At 37.4% G+C, this 23,666-nt stretch overlaps 1 protein-coding gene across 3 annotated transcripts in view; it reads left to right on the top strand.

The window, feature by feature from the left end:
• Positions 1-23,666, top strand: part of COL21A1 (collagen type XXI alpha 1 chain) — a 236,239-nt gene that overhangs the window by 146,196 nt on the left and 66,377 nt on the right. For all 3 annotated transcript variants that reach the window (XM_044931869.2, XM_025272314.3, XM_044931871.2), the window contains 4 exons: positions 16,548-16,601; positions 17,085-17,138; positions 17,722-17,775; positions 17,899-17,952. In XM_044931869.2, the coding sequence (XP_044787804.1) occupies positions 16,548-16,601; positions 17,085-17,138; positions 17,722-17,775; positions 17,899-17,952 (216 nt within the window). The remainder of the gene's footprint in view (positions 1-16,547; positions 16,602-17,084; positions 17,139-17,721; positions 17,776-17,898; positions 17,953-23,666) is intronic.

The following is a 23,666-nucleotide window of genomic DNA, read 5'->3' as shown; positions in this document are numbered from 1 at the left end:
TTGAATCAATGGGGATTTCTTTATAGGTTTATATCACAAAATAAGTGTGATAACATATGAAAAATACTTAGTGTGGTTCCTGGTACAGGATTTTCCTTAAATAAATGTTTGTTGTTTTATTGTTCTGGTCTGTTTATCAAGGAATGAGGTTGTGGTTGGGTTGTTGCTTGGGGGTGGCTGGCGTGTGTCCTGGGCAGGAAATGTTAGGGCAAACAGGACAATCGGTGACTGGAAAAGATACAGAGAAGGTGGAATCTGTCAGGGCAGCTCTGTAATGCTGGGGGGAGCCGGGGAAGACAGAGCAACAACAGCAGTTGATGGAATTCTCGAAGAAATGGTACAAAATATTCCTGCCTCTCAAGAGACCTGGGCCTCTGTGAATGTTTTTAGCCACTGGCAATCTCTGCCTATTTTAAATGATGAAGGTGCTTCTTAGGAGGTGACGGAGAGCAGGCCAGGCCCACAGGTATGGAGATGTTTTATATTTGAATGCTCTGGCATGAGAGACCCCAACTCCTCTATGAGAATGAGAATGAGGGATCCCATTGGGAAGCTGCAGATATTTGTTCTGAGACCACATGCCGGGCACCTCATTCTATTCTAGTGTACAGGATCATTGCTGTTTCTTTAATGTGTTCACAAGTAGCCTGATTCAGGCATGGGATGAATATATAAAAGTATGCATGCATGAATAAGTGTATTTAGGAATGGATAAATGAATATATTTATTTAAATATTTTTGGGTTTAAATGGTGGATTTTTATTCATTCACCATAAAAGAATTGGAGTAAAACACCTTATTTAAAAGTAAAGAACAGCAATCTACAAAACAGACAGACTCACAGACACAGGGAACAGACTTGTGGTTATCAAGGAGGAGGACGGATGGGGGAGGGAGAGAGTGGGAGGCTGGGGTTAGCAATGCAAGCTCTTATAAAAAGAGGAATAGATACAAGGTCCTACGGTAGAGCACAGGGAGCTATATTTAATATCTGCTGATAAACTATAATGGAAAAATATGAAAAAAATATATACACACACACACACACATACATATATGTATATACGTAGAGCAGCATCAGTATGCTGTACACCAGAAACTAACACAACATTGTAAACCAACTATACTCCAATAAAATAAAATTTAGGCGAAAAAAGAACAATAATTCTATTAGTTGCCTCTTAAGCTACCTGCTCTATCATTTTGAGTCATTGTATTATCTTTAAAATAGAAGCAAGTGACTCTCAGAAAGCCGTATATCCTAATGAAGAAGACAAAATGAATAAGATGTATGTTTATATACATTTCTGTGTTTTCAGCCTAGTAGTGATTTTGTTCAGTGTTGTTTTCTGAAGTTCATTGTTTGGGCGTCAACTCTGTTGGACATAACTATGGGCCTAAAATCCCAATGTATTGCCCCTAACTTCCCTCCTGACATCCCATGTGGTTCTGAGAATTTCTTTACTGGAGAGCTACAATAGTTTAGTGAGTTAAAGGCATTTCCTTGGTTCTTTCTCCAGAATGTTCAGCAAAGGGAAGGTTGAAAACATACCCTGGGGATGGCCTTGACTTGTGGTCAATCAGGGCATTTTTTCCAGGCATCACCCATGGCCTTCAGGGGATTGTTCCACATGTACTGTTCTCTGTTGGGATATTTTCCCAGAATAATTTCTATTTTGTGGATTTCCACTGAAAACTCCCATGGGAGTTTCCACTTAAGATAATTACAATTATATGCACTTTCTTGCTGACTGTAACATTTGTTCCTCACATATCAGGGAAGAGAATGTATATAGATTTTGTATGGTTTCTTTTTCCCTGAATTTACAAAATTAAGAGGACATCTTATCCACCAAATGGTCTTCAGTTGATGACTTTCAGTCCAAAGCTATTCTTTGGACTCTAAGAAATACTTTAACTACTTCAAAGCATTTCCCCAACCTTAAGGAAGCCTAATATATTTAAATCATGTGGAGAAATATATTTTGTTAAAAAACATTAAGCTGGGTTGATTAACTGATGTATATTTATGGGTTTTCTAATTGACTATGAAACTTGGCATGGCAAATGCAATTTTAGAGACACAGGAAACATTAATAATTTTTTTAAACTAGCCAGACTTTGTTCAAATTCATCATTTGGTTTTTCAGGGTTTAAGAAAAAATATATCTTAATTCTAACTAAGGTTATCTTTATGGTACCAATTATATACATTTTGTTTAGTATCTTCATCAGAGCATCAAACACTTGAATTGTCTTTTCAGGATCTCTTTGTCCACTTGCTCTCAGCATCATATCAGGGCGTCATGTGATGAGTGAGCCTTTCTTAGATGAATAAGCCTCATTATCTGGGCTTTGAAAGGCAAAAGCTGAAGTGATGTTACAGTGGTATCTATTACACCATCAAGGAATTCCAATATATATATGTTGAGAATAGTAATAAAGGACCCAGCTGAAAGGGTTATTAGGGAATAATATTTTAAAATTCAGCATTCCAGTGGCTTTACTTCTTCACCTCTCACCTCTAGCAGTGTTCCTGTAGATAAATTTTATTTTTTTTTAATAAAATTGAAACAAAGCCAGTAGTGACATAGGTGGGAGAAATAGAACTGGCTTAGGAAGGGGCCACTTTTTACTTCTTTCTTCTTTTTCCTTCTTTCTTAACTAATCTGCCCATGTAGATTTCTGAAAGCCCCGTGGCCCAAACGTGGGTGGGGGAAGGCTTAATGCAGTGACAAGTTTCAGGCTGTACCCTGAATTTAGACACCTTCCTAGTCATGCTTCTTTTTTTTTTTTTTTCCTAGTCATGCTTCTTAATCTCTTTAAATCTGTTTTCCCAAATCTAGAAGGTTGGGCTATAAGTATTTCTTCATAGCCTTGTTGTGAAGACTAACTAAGGCCATGCATAAGTTTGACCAGAATTAAACACTGTAAATTAGGGATGATGACCATGATCATCATGGTGATTTGTAAACTGCCCAAAAAAAAAAAAAAAAGTAGTTTATCCATTATTGTTTCTCTTAGTGTTGGATCGCACCTTCAGGAATGCTGTAAACCTTGTTTGGCTCCCTTTACCCTCGTTGATGTGTGTGTAGCTCTATTCTGCCCTCTCTTCTGTTGCCATGGTGAACTGTCCTTGTGTAACGCCCAGCCCTCCTATGTGCTCTAGGTCTCATCCTTCTCCATTACTGTGTTATTCATTAGTCCTGCTCTTCTGTGTCTCAAGCTTTTTCTTTTAAAAAAAAATTTATTGAAATAAAGTTGATTTACAATGTTGTGCTGATTTCTTCTGTACAACAGAATGACTCAGAATGAGCAGAATGACTCAGTTGTGTGTGTGTGTGTGTGTATATATACATATATGTTCTATGGGCTTCCCAGGTGGCGCTAGTGGTAAAGAACCAGCCTGCCAATACAGGAGACATAAGAGAAGTGGGTTCGATCCTTGGGTCTGGAAGATCCCCTGGAGGAGGGCACAGCAACCCATTCCAGTATTCTTGCCTGGAGAATCCACATGGACAGAGGAGCCATGTCCTCTGTCATATCCCTCTGTCAGGTATCTCTCTTTATAGGGTCACAAAGAGTCAGGCATGACTTAAGCAACCTGGCATGCAGACATACGTTTCACATGATGTGATATATGTAAGCATTCTTTTTCATATTCCTGTCCATGGTGGTTTATTTGTAGGATATTCAGTACAGTTGTCTGTGCTATACAGGAGGGCCTTGTTTATGCATGCTGTAAACAACAATTTGCATCTGCTAATCCCAGACTCCCGCTCTATGGCTCCCCCAGCCCCTTCCCCTCGGCACCCCCCAGTCTGTTCTCTATGTCTGTGACTTTGTTTCTGTTTCATAGATAAGTTCATTTGTGTCACATTTTGGATTCCACATATAAGCTATATTGTATATATATATATAATATTATATTTATATTCCACATATAAGTATATGTCTTTCGCTTTCTGGCTTACTTCACTTAGTGTGATAATCTCTAAGTTCATCCATGTTGTTGCAAGTGGCATCATTTCATTCTTTTTTTGCTGAGTAATATTCTATTGTAGATAGATAGACAGATAGATAGACCCCATGTCTTCTTTATCCACCCATCTATTGATGGATGCTTAGGCTGTTTTTATGTCTTGGTTATTGTACATGGCACTGCTGTGAACACAGGTGTGCAGATACTTATTCACATTAGAGTTTTGTTAGGTTACATGCCCAGGGGCAGGGTTGCTGGACCATATGACTACTTTGTTCTTTCTTCATTAAATTTTCCCAATTGCCCAAGGCATGACCCATCAGAAATGTACCAAGGTAAACCCACTACAAAGCTTCCTTCAGCTGGCCCCTATTTTTCTGTTTCCCATCACAATGTAAATACTCAAAAACTCTCTTGAACCCCCTCCAGGAGGTCGCCCATCCCAACCTTATGTTGCATGGTTAGATCATCAGTTTCCCCTGTCTTTGAAAGCCAGGAGTTGTTGTTTTCAGGTATCTCTCTTTATCTGTGTCTCAGCAGCATTTGACACAACTGTCTTTCTATTGCCTTCTTTTTGGAACTATTCTTCTCCTGGCTTCTGGGACCACATGTTCCTAGGTTTTCTCTTGCTTTCACTCGTTCCCTTTTCATGTTTTAATTGTTGTCTTCTCTCTCTGTTCTCTAGATATTGGGGAGTCCCAGTTTCAACCCCATGCCCTTCCTCTCCTCCAATGATAGTTTATTATTCTATTATTATTAAATATAAATGAATATGAATATCAATTTATGTGTCAAATATATGTCCACATCAGTGATAAGCATATAATGGTATCACTGTATGTTGGGGCTTCCCAGGTGGAGCTAGTGATAAAGAACCCCCTTGCCAATACAGGTAGATGTAAGAGATGTGGGTTTGATCCTGGGTCAGGAAGATCCCTTGGAGGAGGGCATGGCAACCCACTCCAGCATTCTTGCCTGGAGAATCCCTTGGACAGATGGAACCTGGTGGGCTACAGTCCATAGGGTTGCAAAGAGTCACACATAACTGAAGTGACTTAGCATGTATGCATGCATAAGTATATGTTATAAATCATAGAATAAATAATAAAGTATTATTAAATAAATATCCACACACACTTTTTTCTTAATGAAATGTTTTGTTTCATCTGAATCTGGAGAAATCGTGAAGTTGTTATAAGCAAGGCTCTTTTAGAAAAACTTTCTCTCCTTTGTAGAGAAGAAGTGGCACCACGGTTTCCTTCTCTCCTACCTCCTTTCCTTAGAAGCTTTTCCTCCACGGCAGCAGGACCCTCCAGAAATCTTCTCTGGAGTCAGGCTTGGCTGAGCTTCCCTCCCATCTGTCCATGTGGTGCTGACCTGTGTGTTTTGTCTTTCCCTACGTCTGCAGATGCTTTTGCAAACTCTCGATTGTTTCCCAATCCTTCACCCTCTTTCCTTGTAGGGCACTATGGTGGATTCAGCCTCTCAGTTCATGATGAATAACCATTCATTCTACGTCCTACCTCATTTCTTAGCTGCTCTGCCACTTCTTGTCCTGTTTCCTTTTTCTCTACTGCCTTCATTGGGAAGTTTAAAACTTTTGTTGAGTTTTTACAGAATGTTTCGTCTTTTCTTGATTTCAGACTCTCATCTCTTGTCTTCACTTGAGTGTGCCCTGTGTTGTGGTCACTGATAAACTGTGGCAGGGATGCTCCGGAAGGCGTAGTCCAATAGTGACTCCCAAGCCCAAGGGAATGCCCCTGTTAGAGAGGGAATGTACTAGTAGATTTAAACAGCTACCAGTAAATCTTTATGGCCTGAGCCCATGTGACACTTAGTGTCTGCTTTTATCTAAGAGGATAAGAAACAAAGAGGTATAAGACGTGTACTATCTTGGATGCCTGAAGGTGTTACTGTTGGGTCTAGTTTTTCTGTTTTATTTTTAGACATACTTGCGTGGATGTTATCCACATGCATTCTCTATCACATGCCTCTTCACAAAAAGTCCTATAAGGTTAGTAGCATAAATCATGCCTTGCCCATTTTACAGTAATTGTGAGCTAGATGATCCCTATTTTACAAGTTTGAAACTGAGAAATGAGAAACTTGTCATCTGCCTGAATTTACTCAAGAATTAAGGGTTGAAACAAAATGTCTTCATCTCAGTGTGGCTTTCTTTTCACCCTATTTTTTTTTTTTTGCTTTGACCAGAATCTTTTTTAACAGTGTGATTATTCGTTTTTTGCTCTGTTAGTTGCAGTATGGAAAGGCCTGTGAGCAGCTGAGGAGAAGGGGAGGGGAAAGGGGGGAAGGGATGAGGAAGGGGAGGGGAGGAGGGGGAGAAGGGGAGGGAGGAGGAGGCTGGAGGGATGAGTGATGGTTTGCACTGTTTGCACCATGCGAGTGGATTCATAATCTTACTTTTCCATGTGTGCCTGTAAGATGTTTCTGCCATATCTCAGAAATAAAGGCTTTAAGAAAGAAAAAAAAATCACTTTTGAGAAGGAAGGGGTTGTTCACTTTAGCTCTTAGTTCATCAAATTTTTAAACTGCAAAATCTTTGCAATGAAAATCTTTTGGGCATGTAGTCCCATGTATATATATGAATTATACACTGTGCTACTGAACAAAGGATTATATACATTAAAAACACAGACACATGGAAATTTTAAAAGAATGAGAGTTTTTAAATATTAGTTTTCATATTTTCTTGCTCCTCAAAGAAGTCATCTCAGCCTAACTTTGGAGACTGTGACTCTAAATCAACCTATCAGATTGACAGTCTCATCAAAGGCATGTTCATCAGTCATAAAAGGGTTGGAGGCAACCTGAAGAAAATGGAACTATTTTACTGCAAATCTTGGATTCTCTTTGATTCTAATCTCTTGTAAACTAAGTGGAAACCAAGAGTGTGACTCCTCAAAATAATTATTTTAATGGAATTTTCTTGGAGGACTCGAGTATGTACTGTATTTTAGAAAATGAAAGTATTTTATTTATTCAGTAAATTATCATGAATCATCATTAAGTCATCAGCTAGGACAGAGTAGGTTATGCTGCAATGACAGACAAATCCCAAATGCTGATGCCTTAAAACAAAAGATTTATTGCTCATTAAATTAAACTAAGTTCTTAGCAGACTCAGGCTAACAGAAGTTTCACTCTCTAGATTATAACTAATTATGCTACCAGGTCCTTGGAGAATCAAACAGCTGTTCTTAAACCACTTCCATTCATCATTATTTAGCCAGAGCAAATTTTGTAAACCACACCAACTTAAAGTGTCAGACAAGTGTGATTCCCCCATAAGCTTAGAAGTACAGAGAATATAAATATTGATAAATAATGATCACATCTACTAAGACAAAATAGGAGTGCATGGAGAATGGATGTTTTTCTCAAGGAGATTGGGGTCTAATAAAGCACATGACCCATACAAAGAACTGTTTTAAGCGAGATTATTGGCATTATGTGCCAAAGATGAGAGCTGAAAAAAACTCAAGGAGTTTAGTGGAAAGTTGAAAATTCAAAAAGGCTTTGTGAGTGAAACTGTAAACAGAAGCTTAATCACAGCTGTAGACTTATAGGAGCTGTTTTTTTTCCAACTTAAGGAACCTCTAACTTAGGGGTGCTGAGGTTCCTTAGTGTGGGTATATTATCAGCAAGACTGTAATGAACATCTTTGTATGTATTTCTCAGTAAATTTTTCTGAGTATATCCATAGGAAAATTTCTCAGAGGTGGAATTGATTAGAGAATCAAAGGGTTAATTTCATAACTAAATTTTAATGCAAATTGTTTACCTTCAAGAAGGTGTGTACTCCATCAACAAGTATGTGGAAAATATCTTTTCCCACACTTTTTTCAGCATTGATACTCATTAAAATTTCTGATTTTAATTACTATAAGTTCAAAATGATACTGGTTTGATTTGTAATTCTGTTTTAGTGAGTAAGGTAAAGTACTCTGTCATGTGATTTTGGAAACAGTATCCAGTTTAGTACAGTTCAGCCACTCAGTCATTTCTGACTCCTTGAGAGCCCATGGACTGCAGCACGCCAGGCCTCCCTGTCCATCACCAACTCCCAGAGCTTACTCAAACTCATGTCCATTAAGTCAGTGATGCTATCCAACCATCTCATCCTCTGTTGTCCCCTTCTCCTCCTGCTTTCAATATTTCCCAGCATCAGGGTCTTTTCAAATGAGTCAGTTCTTTGCATCAGGTAGCCAAAGTATTGGAGTTTCAGCATCAGTCCTTTCAATGAATATTCAGGAGTGATTTCCTTTAGGATGGACTGGTTGGCTCTCCTTGCAGTCCAAGGAACTCTCAAGAGTCTTCTCCAACACCACAGTTCAAAAGCATCGATTCTTCGGTGCTCAGCTTTCTTTACAGTCCAACTCTCACATCAATACATGACTACTGGAAAAACCATAGCTTTGACTGGATAGACCTTTGTCAGCAAAGTAATGTCTCTGCTTTTTAATATGGTATCTATGTTAGTCATACTTTTCTTCCAAGGAGCAAGTGTCTTTTAATTCCATGGCTGCAGTCACCATCTGCAGTGATTTTGGAGATTCCCAAAAAGAAGTCTGTCACTGTTTCCATTGTTTCCCCATCTATTTGCCAGGAGGAGATGGGACAGGATGCTATGAACTTACTTTTAAGAATGTTGAGTTTTAAGCCAACTTTTTCACTCTCCTCTTTCATTTTCATCAAGAGGCTCTTTAGTTCTTCTTCGCTTTCTGCCATAAGGGTGGTGTCATCTGCCTACCTTAGGTTATTGATATTTCTCCCAGAAATCTTGATTCCAGTTCATGCTTTATCCAGTCCAGCATTTTGCATGATGTACTCTACATATGAACTAAATAAGCAGAGTGACAATATACAGCCTTGACCTACTCCTTTCCCTATTTGTTGTTGTTCCATGTCCAGTTCTAACTGTTGCTTCTTGACCTGCATACAGATTTCTCAGGAGGCAGGTCAGGTGGTCTGATATTCCCATCTCTTGAAGACTTTTCCATAGTTTGCTGTGGTCCACATAGTCAAAGGCTTTGGCATAGTCAATAAAGCAAAAGTAGATGTTTTTCTGGAACTCTCTTGCAATGGATGTTGGCAATTTGATCTCTGGTTCCTCTACCTTTTCTAAATCCAGCTTGAACATCTGAAGTTCACGGTTCATGTACTGTTGAAGCCTGACTTGGAGAATTTTGAGCATTACTTTGCTAGCGTGTGAGATGAGTGCAGTTGTGCGGTAGTTTGAGCATTCTTTGGCATTGCTTTTCTTTGGGATTGGAATGAAAACTGACCTTTTCCAGTCCTGTGGCCACTGCTGAGTTTTCCAAATTTGCTGGCATATTGAATGTAGCACTTTCACAGCATCATCTTTCAGGATTTGAAATAGCTCAGCTGGAATTCCATCACCTCCACTAGCTTTGTTTGTACTGATGCTTCTTAAGGCCCACTTGACTTCACACTCCAGGATATCTGGCTGTAGGTGAGGGATCACACCACTGTGGTTATCTGGATCATGAAGATCTTTTTTGTACAGTTCTTCTGTGTATTTTTGCCACCTCTTCTTAATATCTTCTGCTTCTCTTAGGTCTATACCATTTCTGTCCTTTATTGAGCCCATCTTTGCATGAAATGTTCCCTTGGTATCTCTAATTTTCTTGAAGAGATCTCTAGTCTTTCCCATTCCATTGTTTTCCTCTATTTCTTTGCATTGATCACTGAGGAAAGCTTTCTTATCTCTCCTTGCTATTCTTTGGAACTCTGCATTCAAATGGGTTTATCTTTCCTTTTCTCCTTTGTCTTTTTCTTCTTTCCTTTTCTCAGCTATTTGTAAGGCCTCCTCAGACAACCATTTTGCCTTTTTGAATTTTTTTCTTGGGGATGATCTTGATCCCTGCCTCCTGTACAATGTCATGAACCTCCATCCATAGTTCTTCAGGCACTCTGTCTATCAGATCTAATCCCTTGAATCTATTTGTCACTTCCACTGTATAATCATGGAAATAATGTTACTTCTCTGCAATTTTATTTTTATTCATATGCATTTTTTTCCTTCTGGGCTGTTCATCTTTTTTAAAGAATGATTTTTATATGCATGTCATAAATTCTGTGAAAATGATTTTCCTGAATTATATTATGTGTTTTAATTTGTTCTTTAGAATTTTATTCATACAGAAATTTAAAATATGTATATAAATAATATATGTATATGTACATATATATAAAGTTTTACTTCTTTTCTCCTATATTTATATCTGTATAGAAAGATTCAGCATTCTAACATTTTGAATATAATTATGCATGATTTCATTTTTAAAATTTCTATTATTTTATATTTTAATCTTAAATTTTTTGATATTTGGAGTAAAATTAGATGAGTATTCATATTTTTACCTTTCTTTTTCTAAAAGAATAGCCAATTACTGCAACAGTATTTATGAAATTTCACTATTTCTCCATTTATTTTAAAAACCATTTCTAAACCAATTCACTATTTCTAAATTTCCATTTTCATTTGGGTCCAGTGTTTTTGGCTTTCCACTGTGTTCCACTTATCTGTCTACATCTTCTCCATGGCCAAATTGTTTAATTATTGTCACTTCATAATGTGATTTAATATTGGCAGGCCTAGTACTTCTTCATTACTCTTTATGATCAAAATTTTCCTGGCTATTCTTACATGCTTATTTTTCCAGATAAAGTCCTGTACCTTTTTTTCAATTTTTTTAAGAGGTTTCTATTTCTATTTTAATGAGGATTCCTTTGAATTTATGGATGAATTTTAGAGGCACTAACATCACTTCAATATTGAGTTTTCCTATTCAGGATTGTGATTTACCTTTCTTTTCATTTCAATCTTAAAACTCAATGGAATAATATTATAATTTATTTTGTATGGGTTCTCAATATTACCTAAGTTTATATGTAAGAGTTTTTGTCTCTTTTGGTCCTATTATAAGTAGAACATTTTATTTAATATATTTTTATATTGGTTATTGCTTATACATATAAAAACTGTTTTGTATGTTAATTTTTAGAACAGCAATTAACTGATTTCTCTTATCAGTTATTTCAAGGTAATAGGTATATTGGCAAATAGAGATATAATCATAAATAAATGTATTTTGTACTCTTCTTTCCAGGTTTTACCTCTTTTATTTTTATATTTTGTCTTAATTCATGGGCTAGTAAAAACTGGCAGAAAAACATTAAAAGTAGTGGTGATACAGGGCAACTTTGTTTAAAAGTTTTGCATAGTCATAGTCTCTTTTAGTCCAGATTTGTGGTTCTTTTGGTAGAAGAATTCTCTCAACAGCAAATATTTATTTGTAATTTTGTATTGTTGACTTGTGATTCCGGCCTGTAGCATCATCCACAATTTTATTTTAGTCACAGCCATTTCTGCATTCACTGGTTAGTTAATAATAAGTAGCAGTTTCTTTTTATTAAACCATCATGTCCAGCTTGAGAGAATGTTTTGAAGCAACTTTTAGTAATTCAGAGAATTTGAGAATAGTATTTCATGTTCATGGGGTTCTCAAGGCAAGAATACTGTATTGGTTTGGCATTCCCTTCTCCAGTGGACCACATTTTGTCAGAACTCTCCACCATGACCTGTCCGTCTTGGGTGGCCGTACACGGCATGGTTCATAGTTTTATTGAGTTAGACAAGGCTGTGGTCCATGTGATCAGATTGGTTAGTTTCCTGTGATTGTGGTTTTCAGTCTGTCTGCCCTCTGATGGAGAAGGATAAGAGGCTTATGGAAGCTTCCTGATGGGAGAGAGACTGAAGGGAAAATTGGGTCTTGTTCTGATGGGTAAGGCCATGTTCAGTAAATCTTTAATCCAATTTTCTGTTGATGGGTGGAGCTGTGTTCCCTTCCTGTTATTTACATGGGCCAAACTATGGTGGAGGTAATGAAGATAATGGTGACCTCCTTCAAAAGGTCCCATGCATGATCCACTGCTACACTCAGTGCCCCCAGCCCTGCAGCAGGCCAGTGCCAACCCATGCCTCTGCCAGAGACTCCTGGACAGTCACAGGCAAGTCTGGGTCAGTCTCCAGTGGGGTCACTGCTCATTTCTTCTGGGTCCTGGTGTGCACAAAGCTGGGCAAAGGCTAATAGAGTTTTGCCAAGAGAACGCACTGGTCATAGCAAACACCCTCTTCCAACAACACAAGAGAGGACTCTACACATGGACATCAACAGATGGTCAATACCAAAATCAGATTGATTATATTCTTTGCAGCTAACAATGAAGAGGCTCTATACAGTCAGCAAAAACAAGACTGGGAGCTGACTGTGGCACAGACCATGAACTCCTTATTGCCAAATTCAGACTTAAATTGAAGAAAGTAGGGAAAACCACTAGACCATTCAGGTATGACCTAAATCAAATCCCTTACAATTATACAGTGGAAGTGACAAATAGATTCAAGGGATTAGATTTGACAGAGTGCCTGAAGAACTGTGGACAGGTTTGTGACATTGTACCGGAGGCAGGGATCATGACCATCCTCAAGAAAAAGAAAAGCAAAAAGGCAAAATGGCTGTCTGAGGAGGCCTTACAAATAGCTGTGAATAGAAGAGAAGCTAAAGACAAAGGAGAAATGGAAAGATATACCCATTTGAATGAAGAGTTCCAAAGAATAGCAGGAAGAGATAAGATAGCCTTCCTCAGTGTTCAGTGCAAAGAAATAGAGGAAAACAATGGAATGGGAAAGACTAGAGATCACTTCAAGAAAATTAGAGATACCAAGGGAATATTTCCTGCAAAGATAGGCTCAATAAAGGACAGAAATAGTATAGACCTAAGAGAAGCAGAAGATATTAAGAAGAGGTGGCAAAAATACACAGAAGAACTGTACAAAAAAGATCTTCATGATCCAGATAACCACAATGGTCTGATCACTCACCTAGATCCAGACATCCTGGAGTGTGAAGTCAAGTGGGCCTTAAGAAGCATCAGTACAAACAAAGCTAGTGGAGGTGATGGAATTCCAGCTGAGCTATTTCAAATCCTGAAAGATGATGGTGTGAAAGTGCTACATTCAATATGCCAGCAAATTTGGAAAACTCAGCAGTGGCCACAGGACTGGAAAAGGTCAGTTTTCATTCCAATCCCAAAGAAAAGCAATGCCAAAGAATGCTCAAACTACCGCACAACTGCACTCATCTCACACGCTAGCAAAGTAATGCTCAAAATTCTCCAAGTCGGGCTTCAACAGTATGTGAATTGCAAAATTCCAGATGTTTAGGCTGGTTTTAGAAAAGGCAGAGGATCCAGATATCAAATTGCCAGTATCCATTGGATCAAACGAAAAAGCAAGAGAGTTCCAAAAAAACATCTACTTTTGCTTTATTGACTATGCCAAAGCCTTTGACTGTGTGGATCACAACAAACTGTGGAAAATTCTTCAAGAGATGGGAATACCAGACCACCTGACCTGCCTCCTGAGAAATCTATATGCAGGTCAAGAAGCAATAGTTAGAACTGGACATGGAACAAGGCTGGTTCCAAATAGGGAAAGGAATACTTCAAGGCTGTATATTGTCACCCTGCTTATTTAACTTATACACAGAGTACATCATGACAAACACTGGGCTGGATGAAGGACAAGCTGGAGTCAAGATTGCTGTGAGGAAGATCAATAACCTCAGATAGGCAGATGACACCACCCTTATGGCAGAAAGTGAAGAAGAACTGAAGAGCCTCTTGATGAAAATGAAAGAGAGTGAAAAAGTTGGCTTAAAGCTCAACATTCAGAAAACTAAGATCATTGCATCTGGTCCCATCACTTCATGGCTAATACAATGGGGAACATTGGAAACAGTCACAGACTTTATTTTTTTGAGCTCCAAAATCACTGCAGATGGTGACTGCAGCCATGAAATTAAAAGATGCTTGCTTCTTGGAAGGAAAGTTACAACCAGCGTAGACAGCATATTAAAAAGCAGAGATATTACTTTGCTGACAGAGGTCCATCTAGTCAAAGCTACAGGTTTTCCAGTAGTCATGTATGGATGTGAGTTGGACTATAAAGAATGTTGAGCACTGAAGAATCGATGCTTTTGAACTGTGGTGTTGGAGAAGACTCTTGAGAGTCCCTTGGACTGCAAGGAGATCCAACCAGTCCATCCTAAAGGAAATCACTCCTGAATATTCATTGGAAGGACTGATGCTGAAGCTGAAACTCCAATACTTTGGCCACCTGATGCGAAGAACTGACTCATTTGAAAAACCCTGATGCTGGGAAAGATTGAAGGCAGGAGGAGAAGGGGACGGAAGAGGATGAGATGGTTGGATGGCATCACCGACTCAATGAACATGAGTTTGAGAAAGCTCCAGGAGTTGGCAACGGACAAGGAGGCCTAGTGTACTGTAGTCCATGGGGTCGCAAAGAGTCGGACACAACTCAGCAACTGAACTGAACTGAACTGACTGAACTGAGAATGGTTTTTAGGGGCACACACTTGAGTTGTTCCTTCCCAGAGGCTGTGTTTTGATGAACTTCTTTTAAAGGCCTTCTCCAATTTCATTATTTGCCTATTAGAGATGGGGGTTTAAAGGTATATTCTCCCCATCCCAGTATTTTTAGACTTGGTCTATTCTTTTAATTGCATCTTGCAAACTGGTTGATTCTTTTCTGAACTGATCTCTTTTATAGTTACCTTTTCAAATGTAGCCAATACCAACTGATTCATGATACTGTCATTCTGTTTTTTCAGTTATTTAGCTAAGTTCATTGGATGCATTCTTTGCCTTTACAGTTTATTACAAGCAAAGTTTTCACCAAATATTCACTGCATTACACGAATCACTGTATGTCCAACCTCCAAAAGTTATTTTTCACTGGCCACTCCCTAGCCTCAGAGCCACCGCCATATTTATTTTTTTTTAAATATTATTATTTGGCAGCCTCTTTTTGCTAGCAGATAAATTTTTATATTAATCAACTTAGGCTAACCTTTCCTGCAGTAACTGATGATTCAACTGCTCAATGGCAAGCATAGAAGCATTTGTCTTTCACATTACAGAACCATTGTAGGTAGACACTGGCTTACTTTTACAACTTCTTTGCTACCTATTACTTTTAAACCTTGGATGCTACTTGGCTGAGAGTATTAGGTTTGAGTTTCCCTTTCTTGTGCTTTGTATTTTGTAGATATTGCCTTAGTAATCTCCAAGCATTTTACTGTTTCTCTGCTCCTCCCCTCTTCATTGCTGGATATTAATATGGATGCTGTGCCTTTTAATTTTACTTAAAAATCTTGCTTATGCACAGGAGGGTAGTTTTGTCCAGATTTTGTGTTTTCTTGGTTCCAGTGTGGGTTAATTTTCCTGTCTTCTCACTTCATCTGAGGTTGGTTTATCTTATCTCCAGGAAAATATCACCAGTTTGAAGATGGTGTCTTCTATAAGTAGTCAGAGAATGGAATTCTTAGGTGGGACTAGGTTCATCCTTAAAGGGAGTTCAGTTTACCCTTCTTTTTGTACTTTTATTAAGTACTGATTAGTCAGCTAAATTCCATCTTATCAAGAGTGTATCTTGTCTACCTGACCTTCAACTCTTGCTCAGTTCAGACAGTTAGTTCTCTCACCTTTAACTTTATGCTGGAAACTGAAAAATGGGCTATTAAGGTAACCATATGATTTGGAGACTTGGAATTTAGGGTGGAAAGAGTAGCCTTTCAAGGGTTCTATGCCTTGAATAACTGTCAACTCTTTAAAACGTTTGAATAAACAACCTTCATTAAAATTGCGATTTTTAAGAATTACATCTATCACAGATAATTGGTCACATCCTCTTCTCTCTCTACCAGACAGCTAAGGCAATCATAAATTTTTTGTATGCAGTGTCTTAATTTGCCTAAATAAATGTGAATTAACATAAATCTTGCTAAGTGAGCCATTGGGCTTCTCTTGAAACTGTGTCTTGACAATTAAGATTTTTGAAGCGAAGACAAACAGCACTAAGTCCCACGGAAATAAGTATTAAAATTATATCCACCAAATATCACACTGTTGTGGTTTTCTCCATCTCTCCTCTTTTGGAGATCATGTAGATCCTTCCCTCTTCATAGACACATATGAATAGACACCTACTGCAAACAATTTACTGAGATCTGCAATAGGAGAAAAATCCTCCACAGAATCCTAGACTTTCATCTCAGGTCTATCTGCACTGAGCTGGGACCTCAGAGGACGGCTCTCTCAGGAGAGTGTTAGCCTTCGGCCATTTCCATTAACTCGTAGGTCTTGCCACATAAGAGCCTAAGTGTTTTTAGAATGGATGACTGCTCTCTAAGGGCAGGGTAAGGACTGTTGATGAGATTCCCCTGGCCTCTCATGTTCTCCTTCTCTGATCATAAATGAAACTCTGCTAAAAGAGGATTAGTCTTTTATAGAGACAGGGCTTTAGTGTAGATGTATATTTAACTGTTTGCAGATTTGTTTCCAATAGATTTTGTCAAGAATGAGGTGGAAGAGTATATGTTGATATTTTTAGGCTGAAATGTGTTTTCTTTAATTAATTTGTTTTATTTTCAGGGTGACCGTGGACTTCCTGGTTTTCCTGGGCTTCATGGAATACCAGGATCAAAGGTTGAAGAAACCTATTCTTTATAAAATTAAGCAATGTTGCATTTTACTTCAAATTGAAATAACTCTATGTTATAAATGTGCTATCAATAAATGCTCATATATTAAATGACTAGGTTAAGATTAGTGTATAGTTTACATAAAGCTTTTACAAATTTCCTTTAAAATTTTCAGCCATAAATCTTATAGTATTATAAATCTTATAGTATTTAAAAATTGATGAGTAACTTTGATTATACAGAAATTCTCTTAACTTTTATCATATAAAGCCCTGTTAGAGTATCAAATGCCCTCACTTTTCCTTGCTTTTGCTTTATAAAGCCTGGGATATAAGACTTTTGTCAATAAACTTTAAACATTTTATTTCTACTTTACTTTGATGTTAGCATATTAAACTCTGTTGTGTATAATTGGTGTTTTTCTTTAATCTATAAGAGAAATACTAAACATTTCTCTAAAACTCAGGATTTATATTTTGTCTTTTAGGGTGAAATGGGCCCCAAAGGAGATAAAGGAGCACCTGGATTTTATGGCAAAAAGGGAAGTTTAGAGTATCATATTGAACTTTCAATATAATGGAAATAGAAAATTGGAATTTCAGTCCCAGTCCACTGTTCTGGCAATTAGCTTTTTTTACCTTTCTCTGTGGGGTTTATTGAGAACAACGAAATAATGGAAAAATGACTATTGACTGTTATGCTTGATTTTCTATAAGAATACTTTGTGTTATTGACCCTTCTGAACTTTCAAAATATTTATAGAGAGAGATTACTTGGAAGAAGTAGCTGTTTAACAGTGTGTCCATGGAGAATCTTATTCTTGCTCACTGAGGGGAAATTATGTTCTCTCTATATTTAAGATACACATTTCTTCTTAATTCTGCCTAGATGTGGTTTCTGTGTTTAGATGCTTTTAATAATTCTGCATCCACCTTATTCTCAATGTCATGTTGTGTCCTGGTAAAATAATGCTTTGCCAAAAGCTGCAGGGCCAACACAAGCTGTGATTCCATGAATTCTATCCATGATAATTTCCATGAGGAAATTATCTTTCTTTCCTATTTAAGTTTGAGTTGGAATTTCAAAACCTTGTAAAGATTGTTTTTGTTTGTTTTTAAAAACAGGGCGCAAAAGGTGAAAAGGGGAATGCTGGCTTTCCTGGCCTTCCTGGACGTGCTGTGAGTTTGACGGAAATTTTTCTTAAGTATTTTACATTAAATAAAATTTATCCTGAACTATCTTCTTTTAAAAAAGAAACATTAGTGCAAAAATATATTAAAATACTTGTCCTTATTTTTCAGGGAGAACCTGGAAGACATGGAAAGGATGGATTAATGGGTAGCCCTGGTTACAAGGTATTTACCACAGAAAAGATTTCTGTAACTAGTGAGTGAATATGAGAAAAATGTACAGATACCAGACTTTTGTTTACATATGACATTGGTATAAAATGAATGAACTAAAAGTTGTAATTTAAAGATCATAATCAATTTATTTTGAATATATCATGAATTCTTATGTGTTGGATAAGATCCCAGGATACTAGAAGCTTCTTCAGTGGGCCATTCAGATAGGTTTGTTTAGTGGATCTGAGCCGCAGGTACTTAGCTGTGTCTGCCAAGGGATTTGACTCTTTTTTCAGAGAGTAGGGGAATGAATCCTCAACCCTAACAGTTTTAACCTTAACCCTGGTAACTTGTGTGATATGAATATGGGAGAATTAGAGTAAGAAGAATGGGGAAATGCTAATCACTCATCAATCCTGAAAAAACTCAAAGGCGCATGCTCCTATGATGGTGGGTGAGCACCATCTTATTCTTACATAAAGAAGTTTTTCTGGGTCAGTTATCAAACAGAAACAGTCTTTCTATAGTGTGACCTATTAAATAGAAGGACATCAGGGACGTATATACATTCAAGTCAATATATCTGGAATAAGCCAACAGTCCACGTCATTATTCTGCTGTGTGTTTGTTTATTTGTTTTGATACCTAGGAGAGAATTTGTGTAAATCCGTCAGCGAGCAAGACCACTTGGTCAAGTGTTGGATTAGAGATGTCATCATGTTTCCTAATGGTCACAACTTGGAAGGCCTCACTTGCTCAAAAATTCAGTTCAGATTTCCTTGATCTATAGGTGTTTTCTTTTCCTTTGGAAACATTGTCCGTTTTTTCACTTAAATTTATGGAAGTTCTCCAAATGTCAAGTGATTCCTTAAAGATTACAGATAGTGCTTCCTGGATGTACAGCCCTGTTTTCAAGAGTTCAATCATGTGTTATTAATTATATTTGACTAGTTTTGTGTTTTATTTCCTATTTATTTATTGATTAAGCCAGTATTTATTTATACTTTGTAGGTACTAGACATACAGAAGAGAACAAAACTCTCATGGGTTTTGTAACCTAGTCTTTTGATGTTTTTAGACAACACAGATTCTTCTATATCTGCAACTTGGAGAGTTTGCACATAAGTATGTACAGTGTATCATCACCACAGTTGATGGCATAAACATATCTGTCACCTCCAAAAATTTTCTTTCTTCCCCTTTATTATTGTTTATTACTTTTTGAAATATGAGCACAATGTAAGACCTACCCTCATAGCAAATTTTAAAGTTTACAAAGCAGTATTGTTATCTGTAGGCCCTAAGCTGTATTGTACAGTAGATTTCTAGGACTTATTCATTTTGCATAATTGAATCTTTGTATTCTTTGACCAATACTTCCCTGTTTCCCTTTCCCCGGCCCCTGACAAAAACCAGTCTGTTCTCTGCTTCTATGAATTTGACCATTTTAGGTTCCTCATGAAAGTGGGACAGTGTAATGGTTATCATTTTACATATGCTTATTTCACTAGTGTATGTCCTCCAGGTTCATCCATGTTGTTGAAAATGGAAAGATTTATTTCTTTTTTGAGGTTGAAAAATGTGTGTGTGTGTGTGTTTATCTGTCTCACATTTTTAAAGTCATTCATCTGTTGATGGACATTAAGTTTCTTCCATGTCTTGGCTATTGTGAATAATGCTGCAATCAACCCAGTAGTTTGGATATCTCTTCAAGGTTTTCATTCTTTTTGTTATTTATGCAGAAGTGATATTGATGGATAATATTCAGTTTTATTAATTTTTTGAGGAACCTCCACGTTGTTTTCTATAGTGGATGTAGAAAAGAGCCATTTACATCCCTATAATAGTGTACAAGGGTTCCAGTTTTTCCAAATTCTTGCCAGCACTTTTGTATGTGTGTATATAAATATACTTATAATAACACCAACTGATAAGAGGTGATATCTCATTGTAGTTTTGATTTGCATTTTCTTGATGATTAGTGGTGCTGAGTACCTTTTCATTTACTTGTTGGCCATTTGTGTGTCTTCTTGGAGAAGTGATTACTCAGTTCCTTTGCCTATTTTTAAATGGGTTATTTTTTTTTTTTTCTATTGAGTTGTAGGAGTTCCTTATATATTTTTTATATTAACTCTTTATCAGATATATGACTTGCAAATATTTTCTTCCATTCCATAGTATGCCTTTTCTTTTCATCTTGTTGATGATTTCCTGTGTTGTGCAGAAGCTTTTAAGTCTGATAAAATCCCAGTTCTCTACTTTTGCCATCTGTGCTTTTGGTTATATGAATACTAGGATTGTTTTTGCTATTTATATAGAAAAATGCCATTAGGGTTTTGGTAGGGATTGCATTGAATGTATAGATCATTTGGGGTCGAATAAACATTTTAACAATATAAAGTATTCCAATCCATGAGCTAGGAATGCCTCTTCACTTATTAATTAAAGTCTTTAATTTCTTTCATCAATATTTTATCATTTTCAGCATTCAAGTCTGTCACCTCCTTGGCTTAGATTATTCCTAAGCATTTTATGATTTTTGATGCAATTTTAGGATTATTTTCTTAATTTCCTTTGTAGATGGTTCATTGTTATTGTATAACATGCACTGATTTCTATATGTTGATTTTGTACTCTGCGACTTTACTGCACTTGTTAGTTTTAGCAGTATTTTATGTAGTCTTTAGTGTTTTCCTTATGCAAGATCATGTTGTCTACAAACAGAGAGTTTTATTTTTCCTTTCCAGTTTAGATATTTTTATTTTTCTTGCATTACTGCTCTGACTAGCACTGTCAGTACTGTGTTGGATAGAAGTGGTGGATTGGGCTTCCTTGCCTTGTTCTTGATCTTAGAGGAAAAATCTTCACCTCTTTACCATTGAATATGATATTAGCTGTGGGCTTTTCATGCATCTATGGTCTTTATTGTGTTGAGGTAAGTTTCTTGTAATTTGTTGAGAATTTTTGTCATGAAATGGTGTTGAACTTCATCAAATGCTTTTTCTGCATTCATTGAGATGATCGTGTGATTTTTATCTTCATTCTATCAATGTGGTATATCCATACTGAACCGTCTTTGCATTCCAGAGATAAATCCCACTTAATCATGATGTATGATCCTTCTGATGCACTGTTGAATTCAGTTTCCTAATATTTGTTGAGACTTTTTGTATGCATGATCATGAAGGATATTGGCCTGTAGTTTTCTTTTCTTGTAGTGTTTTCTTGGGCTTTATTTGATACTGGCCTATCAAAAGTTTGAAAGTGTTCTGTCTTCTTTTTCTTGGAAGGCTGTAAGGTGGATTGGTATTAATTCTTCTTTAAGTATTTCGAGAATTTACCTGTGAAGTCATCTGTTCCTGGGACTTTCTTTATTGGAAGGCTTTTGATTGCTTATATAGTCTTCTTTATTTGTCATTGGTTTATTCAGGCTTTCTATTTATTCAGTCTTGGTAGATTGTAGGAATTTATCTTTTTTTCTAGTTTGTCCAGTTCTAGTTTGTCCATATAATTATTCATAAGAGTTTGACCCTTTAAAAAATTTCTTTTGAGTCAATTGTAACTTTGCCCTTTTTATTTCTGATTTTGAGTCTTGGCTATTATTATTTTTTTCTTAATTAGTCTCATAAGGAGTTATTCTTTTTCTTTTTTTCAAAAAATCCCAACTCTAGCTTTGTCTTTTTTTTTTAAATTACTATTGTTTTCCTATTCTCTGCTTCATTTATTTTTCTTCTAATTAATTATTTCCTTCCTTCTGCTAGGCTTCCCTGATAGCTCAGTTGGTAAAGAATCCACCTGCAATGCAGGACCTGCTGCTGCTGCTAAGTCACTTCAGTTATGTCCGACTCTGTGTGACCCCATAGATGGCAGCCACCAGGCTCCCCCATCCCTGGGATTCTCCAGGCACGAACACTGGAGTGGATTGCAATACAGGAGACCCTGGCTCAATTCCTGGGTTGGGAGGATCCCCTGGAGAAGGGAACAGATACCACTCCAGTGTTCTTGCCTGGAGAATTCCATGGACTGTATAGTCCATGGGGTCACAAAGAGTCAGACACAACTGAGCAACTTTCACTTTCACTTTCCTTCTGCTAACTTGGGCTAAGTTTGTTCTTCTTTTTCTACTTCCTTGCCCTTTCTGATATTAATCTAGGTGATACATGCACATGTATATACCCACAATTGTAAACTTCAGTTTACTCTTTTTAACAGCTTATTGATAAATAAGTCACATATCATACATTTACTCACTTGATGTATAAAATTCAATGGTTTATAGTATATCTAAGGAGAAGTCAATGGCACCCCACTCCAGTACTCTTGCCTGGAGAATCCCATGGACGGAGGAGCCTGGTGGGCTGCAGTTCATGGGGTTGCTAGGAGTCAGACACGACTGAGCGACTTCACTTTCACTTTTCACTTTCATGCCATTGAAGAACGAAATGGCAACCCACTCAAGTGTTCTTGCCTTGAGAATCCCAGGGACGGGGGAGCCTGGTGGGCTGCCATCTATGGGGTTGCACAGAGTCGGACACGACTGAAGTGACTTAGCAGCAGCAGCAGTATATCTACAAAATTACTCAATCAACACTACAGTTTAATTTTAGAACATTTTCATCACCTCAGAGAGAAACCCACTGGCAATCACTTTGACTCTACACATGGACATCACCATCTGGTGGTGTACTGGCATCACCATAGTCAGTACTGAAATCAGATTGATTATCTTCTTTGCAGTTGAAGATGGAGAAGCTCTATACAGTCAGCAAAAATAAGACCTGGAGCTGACTGTGGCTCAGATCGTGAGCTCCCAGTTGCAAAATTCAGGCTCAAATTGAAAACCAATGGCTTAGGGAAAACCACTAAGCCACTCAGGTATGACCTAAATCAAATCCCTTATGATTATACAGTGGAGGTAACAAATAGATTCAAGGGACTAGATCTGTTAGACAGAGTGGCTGAAGAATTATGGACAGAGGTTCATAACATTGTACAGGAGGTGGTGACCAAAATCATCTCTAAGAAAAAGAAATGCAAGAAGGCAAAGTAGTTGTCTGAGAAGGATTTACAAATAGCTGAGAAAAGAAGAGAAGTGAAAGGCAAAGGATAAAGGGAAAGATATACTTAACTGAATGCAGAGTTCCAGAAAATATCAAGTTTTAGTAGAGGTGAGAAAGCCTTCTCAAGGGAACAATGCAATAAAAGAAGTAAAAAATAGAATGGAAAAGACAAGAGATCTTTTTAAGAAACTTGGAGATACCAAGGGAACATTTCATGCAAATATGGGATCAATAAAGGACAGAAATGGTAGGGACCTAACAGAAGCAGAAGATATTAAGAAGAGGTGGCAAGAATACATATTAGAACTGTACAAAAAAGCTCTTAGTGACTCAGATAACTATGATGGTGTGGTCACTCACCTAGAGTCAGATATCCTGGACTGTGCAGGCAAGTAGGTCTTAGGAAGCATTACTACAAACAAAGCTAATAGAGGTGATGGAATTCCAATTGAGCTATTTAAAATCCTAAAAGTTGATGCTGTTAATGTGCTACACTCATTATGCCAGCAAATTTGGAAAACTCAGCAGTGGCCACCCTGCTCCAGTATTCTTGCCTGGGAAATCCCATGGACAGAGAAGCCTGGTGGGCTACAGGCCCTAGGGTCACAGAGAGTCAGACATGACTGAGCAACTAAGACTTTCACAGAATTGGCCACAGGACTG

Source organism: Bubalus bubalis, chromosome 2 (genome assembly GCF_019923935.1).
Source record: "Bubalus bubalis isolate 160015118507 breed Murrah chromosome 2, NDDB_SH_1, whole genome shotgun sequence".
In the NCBI taxonomy this organism is placed as follows: Eukaryota; Metazoa; Chordata; class Mammalia; order Artiodactyla; family Bovidae; genus Bubalus; species Bubalus bubalis.
The sequence above is the reverse complement of the archived record's forward strand: the minus strand, read 5'-3'. Positions and strand labels throughout refer to the sequence as shown.